The sequence below is a fragment of the Narcine bancroftii genome, chromosome 13 (genome assembly GCF_036971445.1).
Source record: "Narcine bancroftii isolate sNarBan1 chromosome 13, sNarBan1.hap1, whole genome shotgun sequence".
In the NCBI taxonomy this organism is placed as follows: domain Eukaryota; kingdom Metazoa; phylum Chordata; class Chondrichthyes; order Torpediniformes; family Narcinidae; genus Narcine; species Narcine bancroftii.
The window spans coordinates 86,362,151-86,383,776 of NC_091481.1; the positions used below are offsets into that span (position 1 = coordinate 86,362,151).

The 21,626-nt window shown below is 46.6% G+C and overlaps 1 protein-coding gene across 2 annotated transcripts; it reads right to left on the reverse strand.

Moving 5' to 3' along the window:
* Positions 1 to 677: 677 nt before the first annotated feature.
* dmac2 (distal membrane arm assembly component 2) lies at positions 678 to 18,283 on the reverse strand. Of its 2 annotated transcripts, none has more exons than XM_069907450.1 (6): positions 18,171 to 18,281; positions 16,493 to 16,674; positions 15,513 to 15,593; positions 13,182 to 13,321; positions 9,863 to 10,025; positions 678 to 4,521 (listed from the first exon to the last, which is right to left on the reverse strand). In XM_069907450.1, the coding sequence occupies exons 1-6, from the start codon at positions 18,213 to 18,215 to the stop codon at positions 4,347 to 4,349; spliced, it is 786 nt and encodes a 261-aa protein (XP_069763551.1). In that variant the 5' UTR covers positions 18,216 to 18,281; the 3' UTR covers positions 678 to 4,346. The 2 variants fall into 2 exon arrangements, with proteins under 2 accessions (XP_069763551.1, XP_069763552.1); XM_069907451.1 differs by lacking the exon at positions 678 to 4,521 and adding an exon at positions 4,530 to 4,743 and having other exon boundaries at positions 18,171 to 18,283.
* Between the last annotated feature and the right edge of the window lie 3,343 nt (positions 18,284 to 21,626).

Below are 21,626 nucleotides of genomic sequence, written 5' to 3' on the forward strand. Positions count from 1 at the left end.
TTTGAATTTTAACTGGTAATTTTTTCTGAAATAGAATTGCTACTCCTCGAGCTTGAGAGTTAAATGGAGAGAAAAACTACCTGACCTACCCAATCTTTTTTCAATTTCAAGTGTTCTTTCTCAATTAAATGAGTCTCTTGTAAAAAAGCAATATCTACTCCCAATTGTTTAATATAAGATTTTCTTTCTTTTTATGTGTCCGTTAATCCCATTAATATTAAAATTCAAAATCTTAACTGCTTTATTCATTTTCATTATCTATACTTTTAAAAAAATTCCTTTCCATCACTTCTAACCAGGAAAGATTCCCACAAGTTAATTTGGTCCTGAATGTCATCACCTGCAATCCAAAAATATCAAAATTATTCAGAATAAACACATTATAGGTAATTAATATAAAAAAGAAAGAAAAAGATAATCCCCCCCTCAATGCTAAAGATACTGGAATTACCTCCCGCCATCTTTGCCAGACGCCGCAAAGAGATCTCCAGAGCATGGTCCTTCGATTGGGCCCTCACCAGCAGATCCACAACCAGTTTCAGCAGGCCTGCTTCAACAATAAGGTAGATCCGACTTCTCTTTCCTTCCGATTTTTCTTTTGGTGTAACTTTTGCAGCTTTTTATTTTTTTGGCCACATCTTTTTCTTCTGTTAAACACTTTAAAATAGTTTTTGTAAATTTAACTTTGCTTAATGTGCACTTTTTTCAGTCAATCCCTCGGGAGTCGGTAGGTTGCGTGGTGCTCCCCACAGCATCACATGATGTCCCCCTAATCGTACCTTATTGACTCGTTATGTGCACAGTTTCAGAACTCCAAATGAAATGGGCCAATGACAATTTTTCTCAAGCAAAATATTTCACTAACAATTGGGTCTAGATCAGTGATTCTCAACCTTCTCTTCCTACCTTAAACAATCGCTTACTAATCACAGAGCACCGATGGCAGAGGGATTACTTACAGTGGTATGTGAGTGGAAAGAAAAAGGTTGAGAACCACCGAGTGTTCAAGGCTCAGGGGATGAGCTGATAGAACATTACGGGGCAGAAACAAGCCCTTCAGCCCTTCTAGTCTGTGCCAATCTGTTTTTCTGCCTTGTCCCACTGCCCTGCTCCCAGTCCATATCTCTCCATACCCCTCCCATCTAGGTAACTGTCCAAATTCTTTTTAAATGTTAAAATTGAGCCTGCATTCACCAACTCGTTCCGAACTCCTACCATTCTCAGTCTCTCCCTCGATGATGAGTGGGTTGTGTTGTTACAGATTGGTTAGAGAAGACACAATACTCACAGTATCATACCTGCACCTCCACAGCAATGCAATGAATGGCATCAGTACAGTAACTTGAGAAGATGGCATTAAAGTCGAGCAATACCTTGTATTCCATCCAGGCACCCTCTAACCAGATGGCATTAGTGTTGTCTTCTCCGGTTTCCATTAGCCCCCCTCCCCATCCATCCCTAAGTCTCCATTCTCGCTCCAGTGACCTCATCAAGGTCTAAGAACCTCAAATTTCTGGGGGTCAACATCTTTGAAGATCTGTCCTTGGGTCTCCATGTTAATGCATTCATGAAGAAGGCACGCCAGTGACTAGCCCGCAAGTTTGAGGAGATTCAGTAGGTCACTAAAGATTCTTGAAAATTTCTACAGGTGGACCGTGGAGACCATTCGGACCGGTTACATCTCTGTCCTCAGATGCACCAACTCTTAAGGCAGGAAAAGGCGACAGAGAGTTGTGAACTCGGCCAGCACCATCATGGGCATCAGTCCCTATTCGAGGACATTTCCACGAGGCGTTGTCTCAAGAAAGCAGCTTCTATTCTCAAGGACCCCCGCCACCCAGGCCATGCTCTCTGCACACTGAAGGAGGTACAGGAGCCGAAAGTCAAGCTTTCAGCGGCACAAGGACAGCTTCTTCCCCTCTGCCATCAGATTCCTGAATGGTAAATGAACCACAGACACGGCCTCACTTCTTTCTCTTCATTTTGCATTAATTTATTCACTATTTGGAAATATAATCTCTATATCAATTCTTGCCAACTGTAATTCACAATAATGCTGTTGCAAAACAACAAATTTCATGACGTGTTTATGACACTAAGTTCTGATTTCTACAGCTCTCTCTCTCTCCCCCATTTTCTGTCTCCTTTCCCCAGCTCCGCATTGACAGAGCCATCCCTCACCTTGATCCATTCTCACCTTTCCATATCCAATTAACATCTGCACTCCTCCCCCTGCCCTTTCTTTTAATTCAGGCACCCACTTTCTTTCTACGCCAACCCTGAGGAAGGGCTCAGGCCCAGGACATCAGTTATCTATCTTTACCACTTATGGATGCTGTGAAACCGGCTCAGTTCCTCCAGCATTTCTGTGTTTTTTTTTAACCACAATCAATAGCATCTGCAGACCTTTGTGTTTCACTCCACAAGAAATAATAGTTACTCAAGGTGGAGGAAGAAAACTAACTCCGTTCTCCAGAGCGAAAGCATGTACATAGGTTGTAATTTTTAATTTAATCACCTGCGCGCTCATCGATATGTAGTATATTTTAATTCTGGTGTTCATATCTGGGGGCACCCTGTAGATAAAATCAAGAAAAGCACAGACAGGATCTCTCTCAGGATGGAAATGTTAAGGGTAGGGGTTTAAGGTGAGCAGGGGGATGGGTGGGCTGTTTGTTATTACAGAATGGTGGGTGTCTGGAACAGGTGGCCGGGAGGGAGGGGCTGGAAGCAGATAGGACGGCATTCAGTGAGGGACATCAACAGACAGGGAGCAGAGGCTTACATTCCATGAACAGGCAGATGGTGTCAATTACACAAGGGCGAATAAAATAGGTGCAGGAGTCACCCAACCAGCCCATTGAGCCTACTCCGCTGTTCAATAAGTTCGCAACTGATCTGGCCAGGGACTCAGCTCAGCCCACCCACCCGCCTGTTCCCCATAGCCCCTAATTCCCCTATTGTATTTAATGAGGTGCCTCCACTGCTTCCCTGGTCAGAGATTTCCACAAATTCACTCCTCAATGTGGACAAGACAAAGCAGATGATTGCAGACTTCAGGAGGTCCATAGTCGACCACCCTCCACTACACATCAATATCTTAGTAGTGGAGAGAGAGCAAGAGTCCTCTAAAGTAGTGACCTATCCTGGACATAAAACATCTCCTCCCTCATCAGGAAGGCACAACAGCGACTGCACTTCCTGATTAGACAGAGGCAAGCAAGATTGCCAGTCTTCACCCTGTCAACTTTCTACCGGTGCTCTACATCAAGAGCGTCCTGGCCGGCTGCATTGCAGTGTAGGTACAGTTGCTGCAGAGCACCGGATTGGAGGTCAATCCACAGGACCATAAAAGAAAGAATCACTGCAGTCTTCCTCCCCCCCCCCCCTCCATCAGTTTCGTTGTCTGAAGATGGCGCACAAAATCATTGAGGTCCCCTTCCACCTTGCCCACAGCATCTTTCAGCTGCTCCCGTCGGGGAAGAGATCCAGGAGGATCAGAGCCAGCCCCACCAAGCTGAGGATCAGCTTCTTCCCTCGGGCAGGGAAACTGCTGAACAACTTGTACACACCCTCTGTGACTCAATTATTTACCAATTACTGTATATATTTATTTGGATCTCTGCATATTTGTGGTTTGCAAATGGATCATTTGTCAGTGAGTTTGCAGTGGGTTGCACTTAGGACCAGAGAACGCTGTTTCGTCAGGTTGTACTTGTACAATGGGATGATAAATAAACTTGAACTTCGGGGAGAGCAGTTTGATTGGTATGAACATTTTGAACCATAGGGCCTGATCCTACGCTGCATTTCTCAGTGTTATCTCAGGAATACAGCCGACTAGGTGGAACTTTTAAAATGCATCAAGAGAGTTTTCAGTGCCTGTGTGTAATAGAGGGTGTGAGTTGGGGAAAAGATTAGATGGTCATGGAGTATGTTTACAAAGGAGAGCACAATGTTGTGAGCTGAAGGGCCTGTTCTGTGCTGGAATGTTCCATAAACTGCTTGTTTTGACAGCTGAAACAAGTGATTGGACAAGCTAAGGGCAGACAGAAATGGAAAACCAACGCCTGCTGATTAAGTTCTGCAAATGAGGTTTTCTGTGATTCAGGGTTAGTGCACAGATGGTCAATACTTCAAGGTATCTTCTCGTTGGTCTGGAAGTCACTCCACTTCAAAGAACCAAGTTACCACCAGCTGTTTCTGATCTTCCTTCTTGGGGTGACAATGAGAACATCACTGGCGTCAGTCAGGGTGGTGTTGAGAAACAGGGTGAGGAGATGGCAAAACTTCTACCAAGAGGTCTGCTGGATTTTTGGTCAGGGAAGCTCCCGCCAACCCGATCCCTAGCTGGGAGGAGGAGCGGAACCGTCCTGTCCTTGGAAGGGCTGCCCAAACAATCCATCTTCGTATTCGATCCCCACAACCGTGCACTCGGGAAGAATCTCCTCCAGCAGAATCCTCACCAGCCCTTGGTTTTCCACCGAGGGGAGATCGGAGAGATCCAGAAGCTTTAGGTTCCTGAGCAAAGGAGACGATGGTCAGCAGGAGGACTGATGCCTCGTAGAGGGCGGTAGAGGAGGCCACCTCCCACCATCAGCAGATGCCCAGAGACTGTTGGCAAGTGTGGGGACAGCGGTTCAGTGGGGTCGGAACATTGCACATTCCGATGCTCAGTCCAGAGACGTGGACAGCACACACGGACAAAGAGCTGGGCTATTGGAGGTGCCATCTTTTGGAGTGCTGCAGGGTTAGTACGACATTGTTAGAGTGCCAGCGCCCTGGGTTCAAATCCAGTGCTGTCTGTAAGGAGTTTGTACATTCTCCAACCCCTCCCCCCCCGCCCCTGTGTGGGCTTTCCCCAGGGACTCCGGTTTCCTCCCACCCTTAAGTGTACGATATAAGTTAATTGTGTGTAATTGGGCAGCACTGGCTCATGAGGTGAAAGAGCCTGTTATCAAGCTGTATGTCTAAATTTAAATGTCAAATTTGGCATCCATCTTCGCTGCCTGATTGGAGTAAAAGATCTCTTGGGACAACCTCAAAGATTTCCTGTGGTTTACACCAAAATAGTAGAATAATGCCGCATTTACTCCGACCCAGCTCCTCCCTCTCCATGAATCTTGCACTTTGGCACTGTGCCTCCCTTGATGGACTATGCACGAGATGTCTAACTGGTCTGCTCTCAAAACAAACTCTTACACTCTAGGAATATTGGGTTCAATTCTGGTCACCTCACTTCAGGAAGGATGTGGAAGCAATGGAAAAGGTGCAGAGGAGATTGACCACGACGTGGCCTGGATTGGAGATTGATCAGGATGTTGCCTGAATTGGAGAACATGTCTTATGAGGCAAGGTTATCAGAGCTGGGACCTTTCTCTTTGGAGCAAAGAAGGACAAGAGCAACTTAATGGAGGTCTACCAGATAGGGTGGACAGCTAGCGCATTTCTCCTGGGGTGAGAAAACTCCAGAGGGCGTCTGTACAAGGTGAGGGGAGGAAGGTTTAGGGGACATGTCAGGGTAAGTTTTTTTTTAACCCAGTGAGTAGTGGGTGTCAGGTATGCATTGCCAGAGACTGGTACAATAGGGAGATTTTTTACAAAACACTTAGATAGGCACACGGATATAACAAAAATAGAGGGTTATGGTGTGAGGTAGGGAAGATTTAGATTTTTTTTTTAGATGTACAGCACAGGAACAGGCCCTTCCAGCCCATGAGCTCATGCTGTTAAAATACACCCAATTGACCTACAACCCAGTACATTTTGAAGGGTGGGAGGAAACCCACCATGACAGAGTATTTAGAGGTGGTTTGGGAGGAATTGTTAGAGCAGGTTGCACACAAACATTTTAAAACACAGAATATTTGCAGGACTTTTGCAGAATGCTTTTTGCAGGAGGCGACAAAGTATCGACAGCAGCTTGCCTGGGAGAGCTTGTGATCTTTGCAGGTAGAGGAGAATTGCTCTCAGAGAGGGAGGGAGTGAAAACAGATAGGAGAGAAACAGAAATCTGCTCAAGAGGGACAAGCTGGCAAACTTTGGAAGGCTGCCTGGTCAAAGGAGAAGACTGGCAGTATGAAAGGTGACCTGAAAGAAAGAGGATCATCTGGAGAACCCTGAAGGGGGCAAGTTTTGTCAGCAAGTCTGATTGAGAAGGAATCAGTTGCGGTCGTCCTGGAAAAGGAATCTCTCTCTGAAAACTTGTTGAAGAACAATCCTGAGTGGTAATCATTTGCCTGTTAAGCACCAAAGTCTGGTGAACTTTGTTAATGCTAACTTCTGTGCACAGTATAAGAATTGCCTGCAACCGGTGAGATTGAACAGTGATCCAAAGAACTTTTCTAATCTTAAATATACAATACACACACCTGCGCTTAGTATTAGAGGGGGGATTAAGTAGTTAGGTAGGTTAAGTAATAAGTTAAAGTTTAATTCTGTCTTCTTGTTCAAATATAATTAAAAACAACTTTTGTTAAAGTGACCCTGTGTTGTGGTGAATATCTATTACTGCTGGTTTTTGGGGTCCTCTGGACTCCGTAACACCACGCAGACACAGGGAGAGCAAACAAACTCCTTACAGATAGCGATGGGTCGCTAAGGATGTAATGGTGCTGCATTAACTGCTACACTAACATTGCATCCTGTTTCATTGAGTAGTTTTATGTGGGTTGCTACAACATTGTGGGCCAAAAGGCCTGTACTATGCTGGAATATTCTATCACTGCATCTTGGTATATATGACGATAAATGTGAACATGAATAAGATGGATTATCTGTCGGCCTTCACACTGCGCTTTGAGAGCGCAGATAAAGGAGGGTAACCCAGAAGAAAGCTGCCCAAACCTTAGCTCCCCCTTCCCCCCACCCCACACAGATTGAAGTGGAAATACAGCTGGTCACTTACAAAATTCTCCCAGGATAATAGCCAGCTCTATCTGGCTGCAGTGTGCTGGAGACTGGCTAAAGGGGTAACAGGTATCGGATCAGGGATGGGAGAGGGTGGCGAGGGCACTGAAGCTGTCCTGACCGTGTCGGAGGTTCGGATCTGGAGCTCAGGCACTAAGGGATTGGACTGGACGCCGTGTGGCTGCGGAAGCGCTGGAAGTGAATCCTCAGTCACTCAGTGACTCTGGGGGGTGGTGGGGGGGGTCACACGACTCTGCTTCTCTTATTCTGACTGTAAGGGGCGCTTCAGACAATTTCTGCCGATGGTGAACCTGCTTGCCTTACGGCAGATGACAGCAGGTTCCATGCAATACTGCACTGTCTTCAATACATGATAATAAACTGAATCTTGTATATAAAGTACTGAATTCCACACCAGTCAAACCAAGCTCGAGTGCCACCACAATGCAGGAGTGAGGATGATGTAGGGATTCACTGGATGTTGCCAGGGCAGGAAAAGTGCAATTGTAAGGGAAAATTAGATGCACTCAAGTTATTTTCCTTTGAACAGAGGAGGCCATGGGGAGATTTAACCAATTAGATAGTAGACTGGAAGGAATGTTTCCTGGACCACAAGGGTCAAAAATCAGAGAGGGGATGGATTTCATGCAATTTGTAGATGGATCAGAGGGGAGGTGAGAAAAGAGGGGTCCTCACCCAGAGGAAACTGTCTTGGGGAGACACAGACAGAACACTCCATTCCATTGAATACACAGAAATGTGTTTTTACTACAATCACGGCATCTGCAGACTTTGGTGTGGAACTCTCTCGTGGCATTTCTATGAAATTGGGAGGGTTCTGGGCTGTGAGGGGGGGCAAGGTGTTAGATTGACATGGAGCAACACACAGACGTGCCGGAGAAACTGAGCAGGTCACGCAGCATCCACAGGAAGTAAAGGGGAACCAATGTGTCAGGCCTGGGTCAAGGTATGAGCAAAAAGCAGGTAGACACCTGAATAAAATGTTGAAGGGGTAGGACAGGGTTGGTGCTAGACGAGTGTTAGAGGAGGGCGTTAGGGTAACTAGGTGGGGCACAGTCCGACAGTCGTGAACTCGCTCAGCAGGAGGGGGTGGAGGGGTGCCACTGGTGGTGGCCCACCTGCCGAGTGGATGTAAACCTTCTCCGTCCCTCTGACGTAGCAGTCGAAAGCGCTGCTTTTATTGTGTGGAGAGTCACTGGCGCGTCAAGCTGGACACCAGTGGTACTTGGTGCACGCTAGTGACACGAGAGGGGGAAAGTCTGATGTCGAGCGATGGCTGCGAGCGTATGGGGGCACATCGCCTCACAAGGAGACTCCCCTCGGCGCCAACCATGGGAGGACAAGAGGAAGGACAGGTGGGAGGAGCACAGACTAACAAGTCAGTTCATAGGTGGGAGGGCAGAATAGAGAAAAGCTGAGGTGATGGGGAAGAGGGAAGGGGGGAGTTGGAGGAAAATAGACGGAAGACTCGGGGGAGGGGGGTTAATAGAAAATGGAGAAGTCGCTGTCAATGCCGTCTGGTTGGAGTAGATTAAAATAGGTTGGTCCATTTTGCGCTGCAATGTGCGTTCCACAAACGAAAACACCTGGAGATGTCATTGAAAGGGCTAGGGAGGGTGTTGGGGATGTTGGAAGGTGTAACCCTTTTAACAAAGAAGCAATGCATCAAGCAGCCTCCTTCTGTGTCGTAAATGCAGTTAAACAATGATGTAAATGTTGTGATTGCGGTTTGTACAGAAATGCAAGTCAAGCAAGCATTCTTTATGAAGCAAAGATAATGGAACATGTTCAGTAAAGCCGAGAAAGTGAGGAGGCAAGGGATCCAAGGGGACGCGATCTGTGGATCTGGAACTGGCTTGACCACAGAAGGTAAAGAGTGGTTGTAGACAGGCAATTTTCTGCATGGAGGTCAGTGACCAGTGGTGCTGTTCAGGGATCTGTTCTAGGACCCTTACTCTTAGTGATTTTTATAAATGACCTTGGGACGAGGAAGAATGATGGGGAGACTTGATCGAGGTTTATAAGATTATGAGAGGCATAGACGGAGTAGACGTGAGTAGGATGTTTCCACCGATTGGGGGAGTTAAATACAAAAGGTCATAGGCTGAAAGGGGAGAGGTACAAGGGGGACATTAGGGGAAGGTTTTTCACTCAAGAGAGCGGTAGGAGTGTGGAATGAGCTGCCATCTGATGTGATGAATGCAGATTCAATCTGGAGTTTTAAAATAAAATGGATCAATAAATGGATGGGAGGGGATGGAGGGCTATGGACTGGGTGCAGGTCAGTGGGACTTGGCAGAACAATAGACTAGAAGGGCTAAAGGGCCTGTTTCTTGTGCTGTAATGTTCTATGGTTCTATGGAAACACTGGAGTGACGAAGGTGTGAGGAAGAGATAGGGTGGACAGCCAGCACCTTTTTTCTACAGCAACCACAGTGATTACCAGAGGACATCTCTGCTATGTGAAGGGAGGAAAGTTTAGGGGAGATGTCAGAGTTAAGGTTTTTTTTAAACACAGGATGGTGGGTGCCTGAAATGCATTGTCAGGGATGGTGGTGGAGACTGGTACAACAGGGACATTCAAAAGGCTCTTAGACAGGCACGTGGATGAAAGAAAAATAGAGGGTTGTGGGTGTGAGGGAGGGAAGGGTCAAATTTGTTGAGTAGGTTTGTAGATATCGTGGGCTGAAGGGCCTGTACTGTGCTGGTCTGTTCTGTGTTCTAACTGTTGGAATGGGTTATAGAAACTAGCACCTATGCGAGGTTTGCACGTGTTACATCGGCCTGAATTGTGCACCAGGGTCTCCGGACTGGGAGCGGAACCTGCGACCTGGTCATTGAGCGGCGAGGCTGGCCATCAGGGTGGCAGCAAGGAGGGGCGCCCTGTGGCAAACGAGACCATCGCGGCCGTGACCGGTTGCCTCTGACTCACCTCAGATGATGCAGCGAGGCCAGGCCTCGCTCCGTGACCCTGGGGCAGCCCGCCAGACTCAGTTCCACGAGGGAGTCCGCAAACACGTGCAGCCGGCTCAAACACCAGTCGTCAATGTGGGGGCAGTTGTTCAGGCTCAGGTACCTCAGCTCCTTCAGGCACACTATTGGGACCACAAAGCACACCAGTTAAAAGCAGTAGCATTTAGACCACACAGCAGGATCTGCCATGCCATTTCACGGGAAGATAAGCGGATTTGGGTGAGCACACTGCTATCACAGCGAGTTCGAATCCAACATTGTCTGCAAGGTAGTGTTGAGAAACCACAGAGGCTGCAGAAGGACTTAGACAGATTAGGAGGATGGCCATCAGAAAATGTAAGGTAGAAAAAAATAAACAGGCAGGCTATTTTCTAAATGGGGCGAAAATTGAAAATTCCCAGATTCAAAGGGACCTGGGAGTCCTCGGGCTGGAATCCTTGAAGGTAAACCTGCAGGTTGAGTTGGTGGTGAAGAAGGCAAATACGATGCTGGCGTTTATTTCAAGAGGAATGTAAAAGCCGGGATGAGATGGTGGGGCTCTATCAGGCAGTGGTGAGAACTCACTCAGTGTATTGTGAGCAGTTTTGGGCTCCTCTTTTCGACATCTGGCACACGGCTCGTGTCTTCCACAGTGATGCAAAATACTCGTTTAGTTCCTCTGCCACCTCCTTGTCTCCCATTATTTTATTTCACCGGCATCATTTTCTTGTGGTTCTATACATACTCTTGGCTCTCTTTTACTATTTATACATTGAAGAAGCTTTTTGTACCCTCTGATATTATTTGCCTACATTCATACTTCATCTTTCCCCTTTTTGAGTTTTCTAGTTACCTTCTGTAAGTTTTTAAAGAATTTCCCACTCCTCTACCTCCCCACTAATATTTGCATCCTTGAAAGCCTTTCTTTTGCTTTCACGTTGGCTTTGACGTCCTTCGTCAGCCACAGTTGTGACATTTTCCCATTGGAATATTTCCTCATTTTTGGTCTGGATTTATCCTGCACCTTCCTCATTTCTCTGCCCCTTGGCCAGTTCCTCTCTCTCGTCGCTGTAATCCCCACTGAAACACCGATACATCTGACATTTGTTTCTCCTTGTTAAATCTCAAATTGGGCTCAATCATATTGTGATTCCAGCCTCCTAATGGTTCCTTTACTCTAACCTCACTAATTATCTCAGGTGCATTACTCAACACCCAATCCAGAATAGCTCAACACCCAATCCAGAACAGCCCATCCCCTAGTGGGCTAGTCAACAAGCTGCTCTTAAAATCCATCCCGTTGGCTTTCTACAAAACCTCTCTCTCGAGATCCTGTCCCAACCTGATTTCCCCAATATACTTGTATGTTAAAATCCCCCATGACGACCATAACATTCCCTTCTGACATGCCTTTTCTATCTGTTGGAATTTGTTGTCCACGTTCCAGATACTGTTTGGAGGTCTGTATATAACAGCCAACAATGTCCTTTTACCCTTGCCATTTCTGAACTCCGCCCGCAGTGATTCTCAATCTTCTGATCCTGTCACCTCTTTCTAATGAGGTAATGTTGTTCCTCACCAACAGAGCCACCTGCCTATCCTTTCCACACCCTGTGTATCCTGGGACATTCAGTTCCAATGTCATCCATCCTTCACCCACGACTGCTTGATCAGACCTGCCAATCTGTAGCTGGACTACAAGGTCATCCACTTTATTCCTTACGCTGCGTGCATTTAAATACAAAACCTTTAGCCCTTTATTTGTTTCATTCAACTCTGTGTACCTGTTGCATTGCAATACATCCCCAACTTTGCTCTATCTACTTGTCCTTCCACACAAACCCCCTACCAGCTGTCCCTATCTGTGCCAACCGCCTCTCCCTTTGCATCTTCCCTTTGGTTCCCAGCCCCTGGTGAACCTAGATAAACCCTTTTCCCCCACCCCAACAGCATTAGGAAACCTCCCTGTCAGGATACTGATTCCCCTTGAGCTCAGGTGCATCCCGTCCCTCTTGCACAGGTCACCCTTCCCCGGAAAAGGTTCCAATGATCCAAGAACTTGAAACCCTACCCCCTCAGCCACACATTTGTCTGCACCATCTTCCTGTTTTGACCTAACTCGTGGCACCGGGAGCAATCTGGAGTTGTCCACCTTGGAGGTCTTGCTCTTCAGTGTCTTTCCTAACTCCCTAAACATACTCTGCAGAACCTCTACCGCACTGTAACGGATTTGAGTTAACCTTTAATTTAATGTTAAACTATATTTATTTCATAAAAATGTCTTAATAAAATAATTTATAGTTAAAATACTGTATCTGTATTCTTATTGTCAGCTGTGGGTTGGTACAGGGTCACACACAGGTCACAGCACATTTATAGAAAACCATCAAAGCCACTTAAGCCTCTTGAACAGAGATGAGATCAGAGGATGTTATGGATATGGGTGGAGTTGTTTTGAAAAAGGAACAGAATTTCGGTGGAAATAAAACTGATGGTCATGTAGTTTACAAGAATTGGGATTCAGCTCAGTGATAATGTAACGGTCACATGATTTGGAGAAATATATTACTGTATTCAGACATTTTCAGTTTCAGTTTTGGAAGAGTTCAGTTTGGAGAGTACAGAAGTCAAAACCCCTGTGACAGGAATTGAAACCTTGTGAAAGACAGGGTTGAATTACAGTAACCAGAATTGGTGCTGTTTTGTGTTACTCCTGGAATAAAAGGGAACACAGAATCGGTGGGTTTTGAAATAAGAAGAGCACTTTCCTGTCTTTTTGGAAAATAGGACAGATTTCTACTTGGTTTATTTTCATGTGGCCACTTCGTTTAACCCTTGAATGGGTTTGTGAATTCATCTTGGACTTTTCTGCCCTTTGAAGCAATGGAGACGACTTCAGCAAATATATTTAAGACAAGGTTGGATAGATTTTTACATAGTAGGGCATTAAGGGACATGGGGAAAAGGCAGGTAGGTGGAGATTAGCCAATTATCAGATCAGCCATGATCTCATTGGTTGGCAAGCAGACTCGACGGGGCAAATGGCTGCCTCCTGCTCCTGTTTCTTATGTTTTTAAGACTGTCTATCTCGGCTTCAAAGTCTCCGTGGAGTCCTGTAGACTCAAGAAGCTCAGAGATAGAAAACAAATCACCATTTTGCTGCCTTAAATGGGCCAAAATTATAGGCGTTTCTGGGCTCTCCCACCAGAAAATGTCCTCCCGTCGAGACCCCCATGAGATCTCATCAGGGAAGCTAGGCTGGGAATTACTGAGTAGCCGATGTTCCCAATGTCACTCACGCAAGTTCTCCAAACCATTGTAGTTTATGGAGGTGCCACTGGCGTCGACCGCTTCCACTGGGACCTCCCGGAAGTTGAGGAAATCCCAGCTGAATTTGCCCCTTTTGTTTGGCCTTATCCACTCGTCCTTCCCTGCAAAGCTGCGGAACAAAGTGATCAGAATCAAGCTGAGCTGAGCCCGCAATACAGACAGCAGAACATTCCGGAATGAATCCCTCTGGCACGCACGCTTCCCACTAGCACTGACTCCGGAGAGGCAAGTGTGCAGTCTGCAACCTGGCAGGTGGGACTCGTGTGGCAAATTGGGCAGAAGAGTCTGTTTCCTTGCTGTAAAGCACTGAAATGGCCCATTGGGTATTCCGTGCTGGAGTTAATGCTCATCAGAGCATTTGCTTTTTGGAGCCAGGCCCTTTGACCCAGTGAGACTATACTGACCATCACCCACCCATTTACACTCATACCATTTCATTTGTCCCAAATTCCCATCAATTCTCCCTAAATCGCACCTCTCCCGCTTCCATCCCTATGTGTTTTGGGCAATTTATAGTGGCCTGTGTGTCTTTGGGAAGTGAGAGGAAACTGGCACATGGGCTGTTCAACAGGAAAGTCTGGTATGGGGACACCAATGTCCTCGAGCGAAAAGCCTTACAAAAGGTAGTGCACGCACCCCAAGACATCACAGATAAAACCCTCCCCATCATCGAGAACATCTACAGGGAATGTTGCCGTCATAGCAGCAGCGATCATCAAGGATCCACACCACCCAGCACACACTCTGTTCTCACTGCTGCCATCAGGAAAGAGGAATCAATGCCATCAGTTTCAGGGATAGCTGCTCCCCCTCCACCATCAGACTCCTCAACGACAAACTCAATCAGGGGCTCATTTAAGGACTCGGACTTTTGCTTTAATTGATTTTTTTTCCCCTTTCTGTACTGCACAGTCAGCTTGTTTACATTTCTTTCTTTATTTATATGTGTATGTGGAGTAGTTTTTTTTTACAGATGCTAGGGTCAAGTGCAACACACAAACATGCTGGAGAAACTCAGCAGTTCATGCTTGGCAGCCATCGTTTTAGACCTGAGCCCTTCGTCAAGATATGAGCAAAGAGCAGGCAGGCACCTAAATAAATAGATGGGGGGGAGGAGCACAGGCTAACAGGTGAGAGGCACCTGCCCGTTTCTTGCTCGTACCTGATCAAGGGCCCAGGCCAGAAACGTTGGTTACCCCATGGATGCTGAATGACCTGCTGAGGGCAGCAGAGGACAGGATCGAACCTGGGCTCACATCACCCTTGGTTCGCTCGGCCAGGGACAGAGGAGAAGCAGCATCAGCGACTCGGGTACACATCCACTGCTGTCTATAAGGTGAAACAAGCAAGTCTGCAGACACTTGGCTGGAGAAAGTCAGCAGGTCAAACAGTGTCCTTTATACACCAAGATAGATATATAACCAGCTTGAGCCCTTCATCAAGGTATGAGCAAAGGCAGGCACTTACCTTAATGAAGAGCTCAAGCCTGAAACTTTGGTTCTGTATCTTTATCTTTGCTACATAAAGGACCCCGTCCTGCTGAGTTTCTCCAGCCTTGTGGTTTTGCTGTGTGTATATGCTTTCCCCGTGACCTGCATGGGTTTCCTCAGATTTCCTCGCACCTTTCAAAAATATACGTGGTTTGTAGGTTAATTGCGCGGCACTGGCTTGTGGGTCAGAAGGGCTTGTTATCGTGCAGTATGTCTAAATTAAAAACATTTTCGCCACCTGTGCAGTCCTTGACCTGGCAGAGAAAGGATGAACCAAACGTATCCTTCTGGGTGGAGTTTTCCGATCCTTCACTCACAGCGGATGTGACACTCTGCCTTAACCAGCAGGTTGACTCTGGCTGCACTTCAGCCCCACACTCTTGATCTACCTGGGGTGGGGGGAAGAATCGGGCACACAGAGGATCTCCTTCTGGGGTTGTCGTTGGGCCTGGCCAAGCCAGCTATTCATGGGTCGAAGAGGCGGCCAGTCAAGGGTGCGGGCGAGCCGACTGCCTGCCTCTCTTTCGGGGTTATGTCCAGGCCCATGCAGTGTTGGAGCGGGAGCACGCAGTGTCCAAGGGGATAGTTGTCAAATTCCGGGAACAGTGGGTTCCCCAGGGGATCGAGTGCATTGTAAACAGTAACAACGGGATTTTAATTTGAAATGTAAAGTGCATGTATTAAAGGGTGCTATTGATTTACTCGATTGTAAACGTAGTTTATTCTCTGTAATTGTATATATAGTTTTGTTGAAAATAAATAAATAAATCTGCGCGTCCACCACACAGCAAGGATTATGACACCACCTACCACACAGCACCTTTCTGGCTCAAGATGTAGAATGCTGCTGCAATGTCAATGCCGTACATTTTCTGCGTGTACCCATAGAACCTGGAACAAGAAGGAGGGCTGGGTTAACAGAATGCCGTTGGCAGTGTAGCACAATGCAGTACAGAAGAGAGTCACTCTGGAACCTCATGGCCACATTGCTCATTGAGCGAGGAATCCAGTTAGTCCCATCCCACCACTTTTTGCCTTCACTCACCTCAGAAATGCACCCAAGGTTCCCAGTGAACTGACGCACGCCAACCGCCACAGAAATGGGCAGCATGGTTAGCGCAACGCTGTTCCATAAGGAGTTTGCACGTTCTCCCTGTGTCTGCATGGGTTTCCTCCCACTTTCCAAAAACATACAAGGGTTTGTAGATTAATTAGTGTATTTGGGTGACACGGGCTCGTGGGCCAGAAGGGCCTGTTACCCTTGCCATTTCTGAACTCCGCCCACAGTGATTCTCAATCTTCTGATCCTTTCACCTCTTTCTAATGAGGTAATGTTGTTCCTCACCAACAGAGCCACCTGCCTATCCTTTCCACACCCTGTGTATCCTGGGACATTCAGCTCCAATGACATCCACCCTTCACCCACGACTGCAGCACAGAAACAAGCCCTTCGGCCTATCTTGTCTGTACCTCACTTTCATTCTACCAGCATAGTTCCCATCCCACACAGTGATGTGTCAGGGAAGTTACTTCCAGAGTGAGTGATGAGAGACAAGGGGGACATACTGCAATTTCTACATGGTCAAACCAAAATGTACACCAATAACTTTAAATTAAATCTGGAATGTGCACTTTAATCTCATGTGAATTGTTTGAAATTTAAAACTGTGAAGCACAGGGACTAACATTATGGAAGGTGCTGAATGAGCAAAAAGCAGGCAGGCGTCTGAATGAAAAGGTGCAGGGAGGAGGGAAGGAAGTAGAGCACACTCTTGACCGATAACACATACGCATTCTTCCTCCTTAGGTTCCACTTCCTCAATGCCGTTATCCAATTGAAAAGGGTTTCAACATCGTGGAAATGTTCGTAAAGTTTCAGTAGACCACGCTGCGCCCAGTGAACCTGCTTCGGCTGCGAGGAGATGGAGTGCGCCTGGCAGCGGAGTGGTGCGCACACCCAGTAGATTCTCATCTGGAATTCGCAAACAATGAGTTAGCAACATGGCAGATTAAACAGAGGGCTCAAAACCAGTACTTGCTGAATGCAGTGTCCGTCCACAAAGCGCCCAGCCAGACCAGCAACGAAACGCGGGGTTAGTCCCAACAAATGGAGTTAAACAGAAAAGTTTGCAGACGCTGTGATGCACTAACGTGCAGGAGAAACAAATTGGAGGAACAACAGTTAATATTCCATCTGGGCACTCTCCACCAGACGACATTAACATTGACTTCTCCCGCTTCTGTTAGGTTCCACCCCCCCCCCCAACCCATCTCCCTCAAATGGTGGTAGGGCGGAGATGTAGGCTCTGGGGAGGGAGGAGTGGACAAGGGAGTCACTGAGGAAACGGTCCCTGTCTGTTCTTAGAATCATGTAGGAGGTGGCAACAATGGCAGAGGAGGCTATTTTGGACACGGAGGCTGGTGGGATGGTTGGTGAGGACAAGGGGAATCCTCTCCTTGCTGCACGTGGGAGCCGAGGAACAAAAGACTGCCTCCAACTCCTCCACAGTAGCTAATGAGAGCCACCACTCCATCAGTACTGGTCAATAACACAGCCACCATTCAGGTGGACTAGCAGAGACTGATGGGGAGAACTCCTGGGATGGGAGGGGGATCCCATCACAAGCAGCCAAAGAAATGTTCCGTGTTAGTAATAGGAGAAGTGGCCTTATTAAAACCTGGAATGGAGGGGTCACAGTTACAGAAGTGAGGTGTGTGGATCTTGTCCTTGTAACGGGAATGAGCTCTGACCTCTCCATGCTGGCGGGCTGTGGAAGTGCGATCACAGGGGATGCGGAGGAGGTTGGGACGATCAGGAAAGGACGGGAGATGGGCGCACGAGATGAGCCGACGAGCATGATGAACGGCAGGGCCGGCTGGAGGGTCCCTGGCCCCCAGCGGTTTCCATGTCCCCCTCAACACAGTGGAAAGGGGCTTACGGCGATGAGGGGCACAGACAAAGTGCCAAGGAGTGTGGACCTGAGGCCAGGGCTGGGATGGGCGGGGCAGTGGGAGAGCCAAGCTCTGATTGGAGGGCTAGTGTGTGAGGCGGGGCTAGATCAGGATGGGCAGGGCAGGTCTCAGGAGATTGGCTGGGCAGAGCGAAGGACCATGAGACGAGGTGAGGCTATGATTGGTCAGTGGGAGGGGCGGGGGCACGATAGGCGGGGCTATGAAAAAGGGGTGGGGCTATGATAATGAGGACCTGGGATCAACTGCACCGGGGGCGAAGCCCAGAAAGGACAGGGCGATGAGGACCTGGGAAGAGGCGGGTCTACGAGAGGGGCGTGGCTCAAAGAGGGGCGGGGCCATGCTAATGAGCAGGGCTGCGATTTGCTGGGCCGGGTTGAGCGACGTCCCGTCTGGTCTGGGCCTCCCACCCGGGTAGGATCCCCCTGCCCTCCCCCCCCATCTCCTCTCCGTTCCCCGACCCTCCACCCTGGTTCCCCCTCCGGTCCTCGTCCCTACCGCCCGCCTGCAGAACGCGACCCCGCTACTCAGCGCCGCCGCCATCCCTCACACCGCGCCAACAACCGCAAGGCTGGCGCCTTCGATCCGAGGCGCCGGCCTCCGAGCCGCAGCGCCACCCCTGGCGGGAGGACCACAGCGCCCGCCTGTCAATCACTGACCAAATCCCAGGGATTTTCTGCTCGCTGCCCTTTGGGAAGAGGATGGGGTTGTCACCCCGACCCAGGCCCCCCCCCCCCCCCCCCCCACCTAATTACTCTTTAACTGGCTGGTCAGGGGGATACAACATCCTTCTCAACCTCAGCACACCAGAGGGGAGAGTCACGTGATGGTAGAACCAGGCCTCTCCAGAAAAGAAGAAAAAAAGTTAAGAAAAGACAAAGTTCAATAAACACAAAATATAACAAATAAAAGATAAAGTTGCAGAGAAGAGAAAGACAATGGCACCTAAGAAGGAAAAAGTAAAAACAACGGGAAAAAAAGACACCGGTAATGGCCATACCTGCACGAGGGAACAGGGAGCCGTGGTGGCGAAGAGCGCCCGATCTCTGAGGTTGGTGTCGGCCCTGCGGAGTCGCGACCCCCCCCCCCCCGACCGGTGGACTGCAAAAATGGCTCTCTGAGCCAAACAAAAGTGTGCAACTGCGCAAGCTAAGGTAAAGGAAAACACCGACGGGAGGGGGGCTCAGCCGAGGAGCCACGGCGCGACCAGCTGAGGGATGCCCGACACCAGGGCTCTCAACTGGAAGATGAGGAAAGCGGCAGGAGAGGGAGTGAAGTACCAGGTGAGAAAGAAAGTCGACGGGGTGAACGGAAAGAGGAGCAGCAGCAGGAGGCTCGACAGATGAGCAGCTCAGAAGAAGAGGACCAACAGCAAGAGGCCAAGCAAGAAGGGACCCGACAAAGTGAGACAAGCGACTCATCAGGAAAGTCAGAAGAGACACAGATACAAAGAAGACACAAACACAGGTACAGACACAGAAGAAGAGGAAGAAGAAGACCAAGATCTTCACAGAGAGATAGAAGGTAAAACAGATGGACAGAATATAGATAAAGGTTTTTTTCAAGAACAAATGAGAGCATTAAAAGAATGGTTGACATTAGAATTTAGTGAAATGAAAAGTACAGAAGAAAAAATGAATAGATTAGAGCTGGTCATGGCAGAAATAGGGAAAAGATTAGAAAATGTGGAAGAACGAGAAACGGCTGGAGAAATGGAAGTGAACAAGAGGAAAATTGGAGGAAACTGATTAAAAAAATTAAAGAGACACAAGAGTTGTTAGCTCAGAAAATTGATATGTTGGAAAATTATAGTAGGCGAAACAACATAAAGATAGTGGGCCTAAAGGAAGATGAAGACAGCACAGATATGAAGGAATTTAGAAAAGAATGGATCCCAAAGGTCCTGGGAATGACAGAAATGCAGGAAGGAATGGAAATAGAAAGGGCTCACAGAACACTAGCTCCGAAACCACAGACACAGCAAAAACCAAGATCTGCTTTAGTAAAACATTTGAGATATATGACGAGAGAAAATATACTGGAGCAGGCAAGGAATAAAATTAGAGGAATACAAGGGTTAAAAAATATTTTTTTACCCAGACATAAGTTTTGAAATCTTAAAGAAGAGGAAGGAGTTTAATACAGTAAAATCGATCCTATGGAAAAAAGATTATAAATTTATGTTAAGACATCCAGCTGTGCTTAAAATATTTATCCCCGGGGAGCAAAACAGATTGTTCTCGGATCCGGAGGAAGCACAAGAATTCGCAGAGCATTTGCAGGACAGAAGGAGAGATGAAGAGATGTAACAAGAATGAACTACAGCGATAAAGTATATATAAAGATGTAAAAACAATGTATATGTAAAGAACTAAAGAAGGGAAAGAGAAAGGAAGGAAAGAAGGAGGAAAAAAAGGGAGAACTTTGTTATATGTGTTAAAAATGTTTTCTGGGAGGGTTGGGTGGGAGAGAATAACCGTCACTGTGAAATCAGTTGACGCTTGCAAGCAGGATCGCAATCCAAATGGAAAGCGGAGTTGTGGTTGCCCAGCAAGGGATAAGGGGCAACTCAGAGAGGGGGGGATATTTGGGGTTAAGGGAATATTAGATGTGGGAGTTGTTGAAGTATTTTATGTTTTAAAAGTGTTGTCATACATTGAGTTTAAAAAGGGAAAACTGAGAGAGGAAAATGGGGAAAAGGGGGATGGTGGTGGTGAGGGAGCAGAAATGAGGTGTAAACAGGATATGAGATGGCCGTGTTGAACTATATGACTATAAACATTAATGGAATACATAACCAAATTAAAAGGAAGAGGCTACTAAATTTATTGATGAAGGAAAAAATAGATATAGCAGTTGTGCAGGAAACGTATCTAACTGAAGTGGAACTTAACAAATTAAAGAGAGACTGGGTAGGACACGTAGCGGCAGCATCATATAATTCAAAAGCTAGAGGTGTAGCTATATTAATTAATAAAAATGTACCAATCAAAATAGAGGAGGAAATAATAAATCCAGCAAGGAGGTATGTAATGATAAAGTGTCAGATATATTCAGAATTTTGGAATTTGATCAATATATATGCACCTAATGAGGAGGATCAAAAGTTTATGCATGATATTTTTTTGAAGATTGTAGATACTCAAGGAAATATATTGATATGAGGGTATTTTAACCTTAATTTGGATCCAATGTTGGATAAAACTGGACAAAAGGCTAGCAAAAAGAATAAAGTGGCCAAATTTATGGTTAAATCAATGCAAGGAATGAAACTTATGGATATATGGAGGAGGCAGCACCCAAGGGAGAAGGAATACTCATATTATTCGAGTAGGCATAAAACATACTCAAGGATAGATATGTTTTTGTTGTCGGCCCATATTCAAGGGAGAGTTAGGAAAACTGAGTATAAAGCTAGATTGTTATCTGATCACTCACCCCTGTTATTAGCAATAGAACTGGAGGACAATCCACCAAGAACATATAGGTGGAGGTTAAACTCCATGCTACTTAAAAGGCAGGAATTTAGAGAATTTATTGAACGCCAAATTAAAATGTACTTTGAAATAAATATAGAATCAGTGAAAGACAAATTTATATTATGGGACGCAATGAAAGCCTTCATTAGAGGGCAGATAATAAGTTATGTAACTAAGATGATAAAGGACTACAATCGGGAAATAGAACAAACAGCTGGAAAGGGAGATAGTAAGTACAGAAAAGGAAGTAGCAACAAGGGATGATATAACAAAAAGGAGAGAATTGGTGGACAAAAAAAATAAAATACGAAACATTACAAACATAAAAGGTGGAGAAGAACATAATGAAGATAAAGCAAAAGTATGAACTGGGAGGAAAAAAAACACATAAAATATTAGCCTTGCAACTTAAAACAGAACAAGCTAAAAGAACTGTATTGGCATCAAGAAAAAAGGACAAACCCAAGGATAGCGC

Coding starts and splice junctions, on each gene's coding strand:
- dmac2 (XM_069907450.1), bottom strand. CDS start 18,215: ATGGCGGCGGCGCTGAGTAGCGGGGTCGCGTTCTGCAGGCGGGCG. Junction 16,675..18,170: donor TCGCGTTCTGCAGGCGGGCG/GTAGGGACGAGG, acceptor TGCGAATTCCAG/ATGAGAATCTACTGGGTGTG. Junction 4,522..9,862: donor GCCTCGCTGCATCATCTGAG/GTGAGTCAGAGG, acceptor TCCTTTGCTCAG/GAACCTAAAGCTTCTGGATC.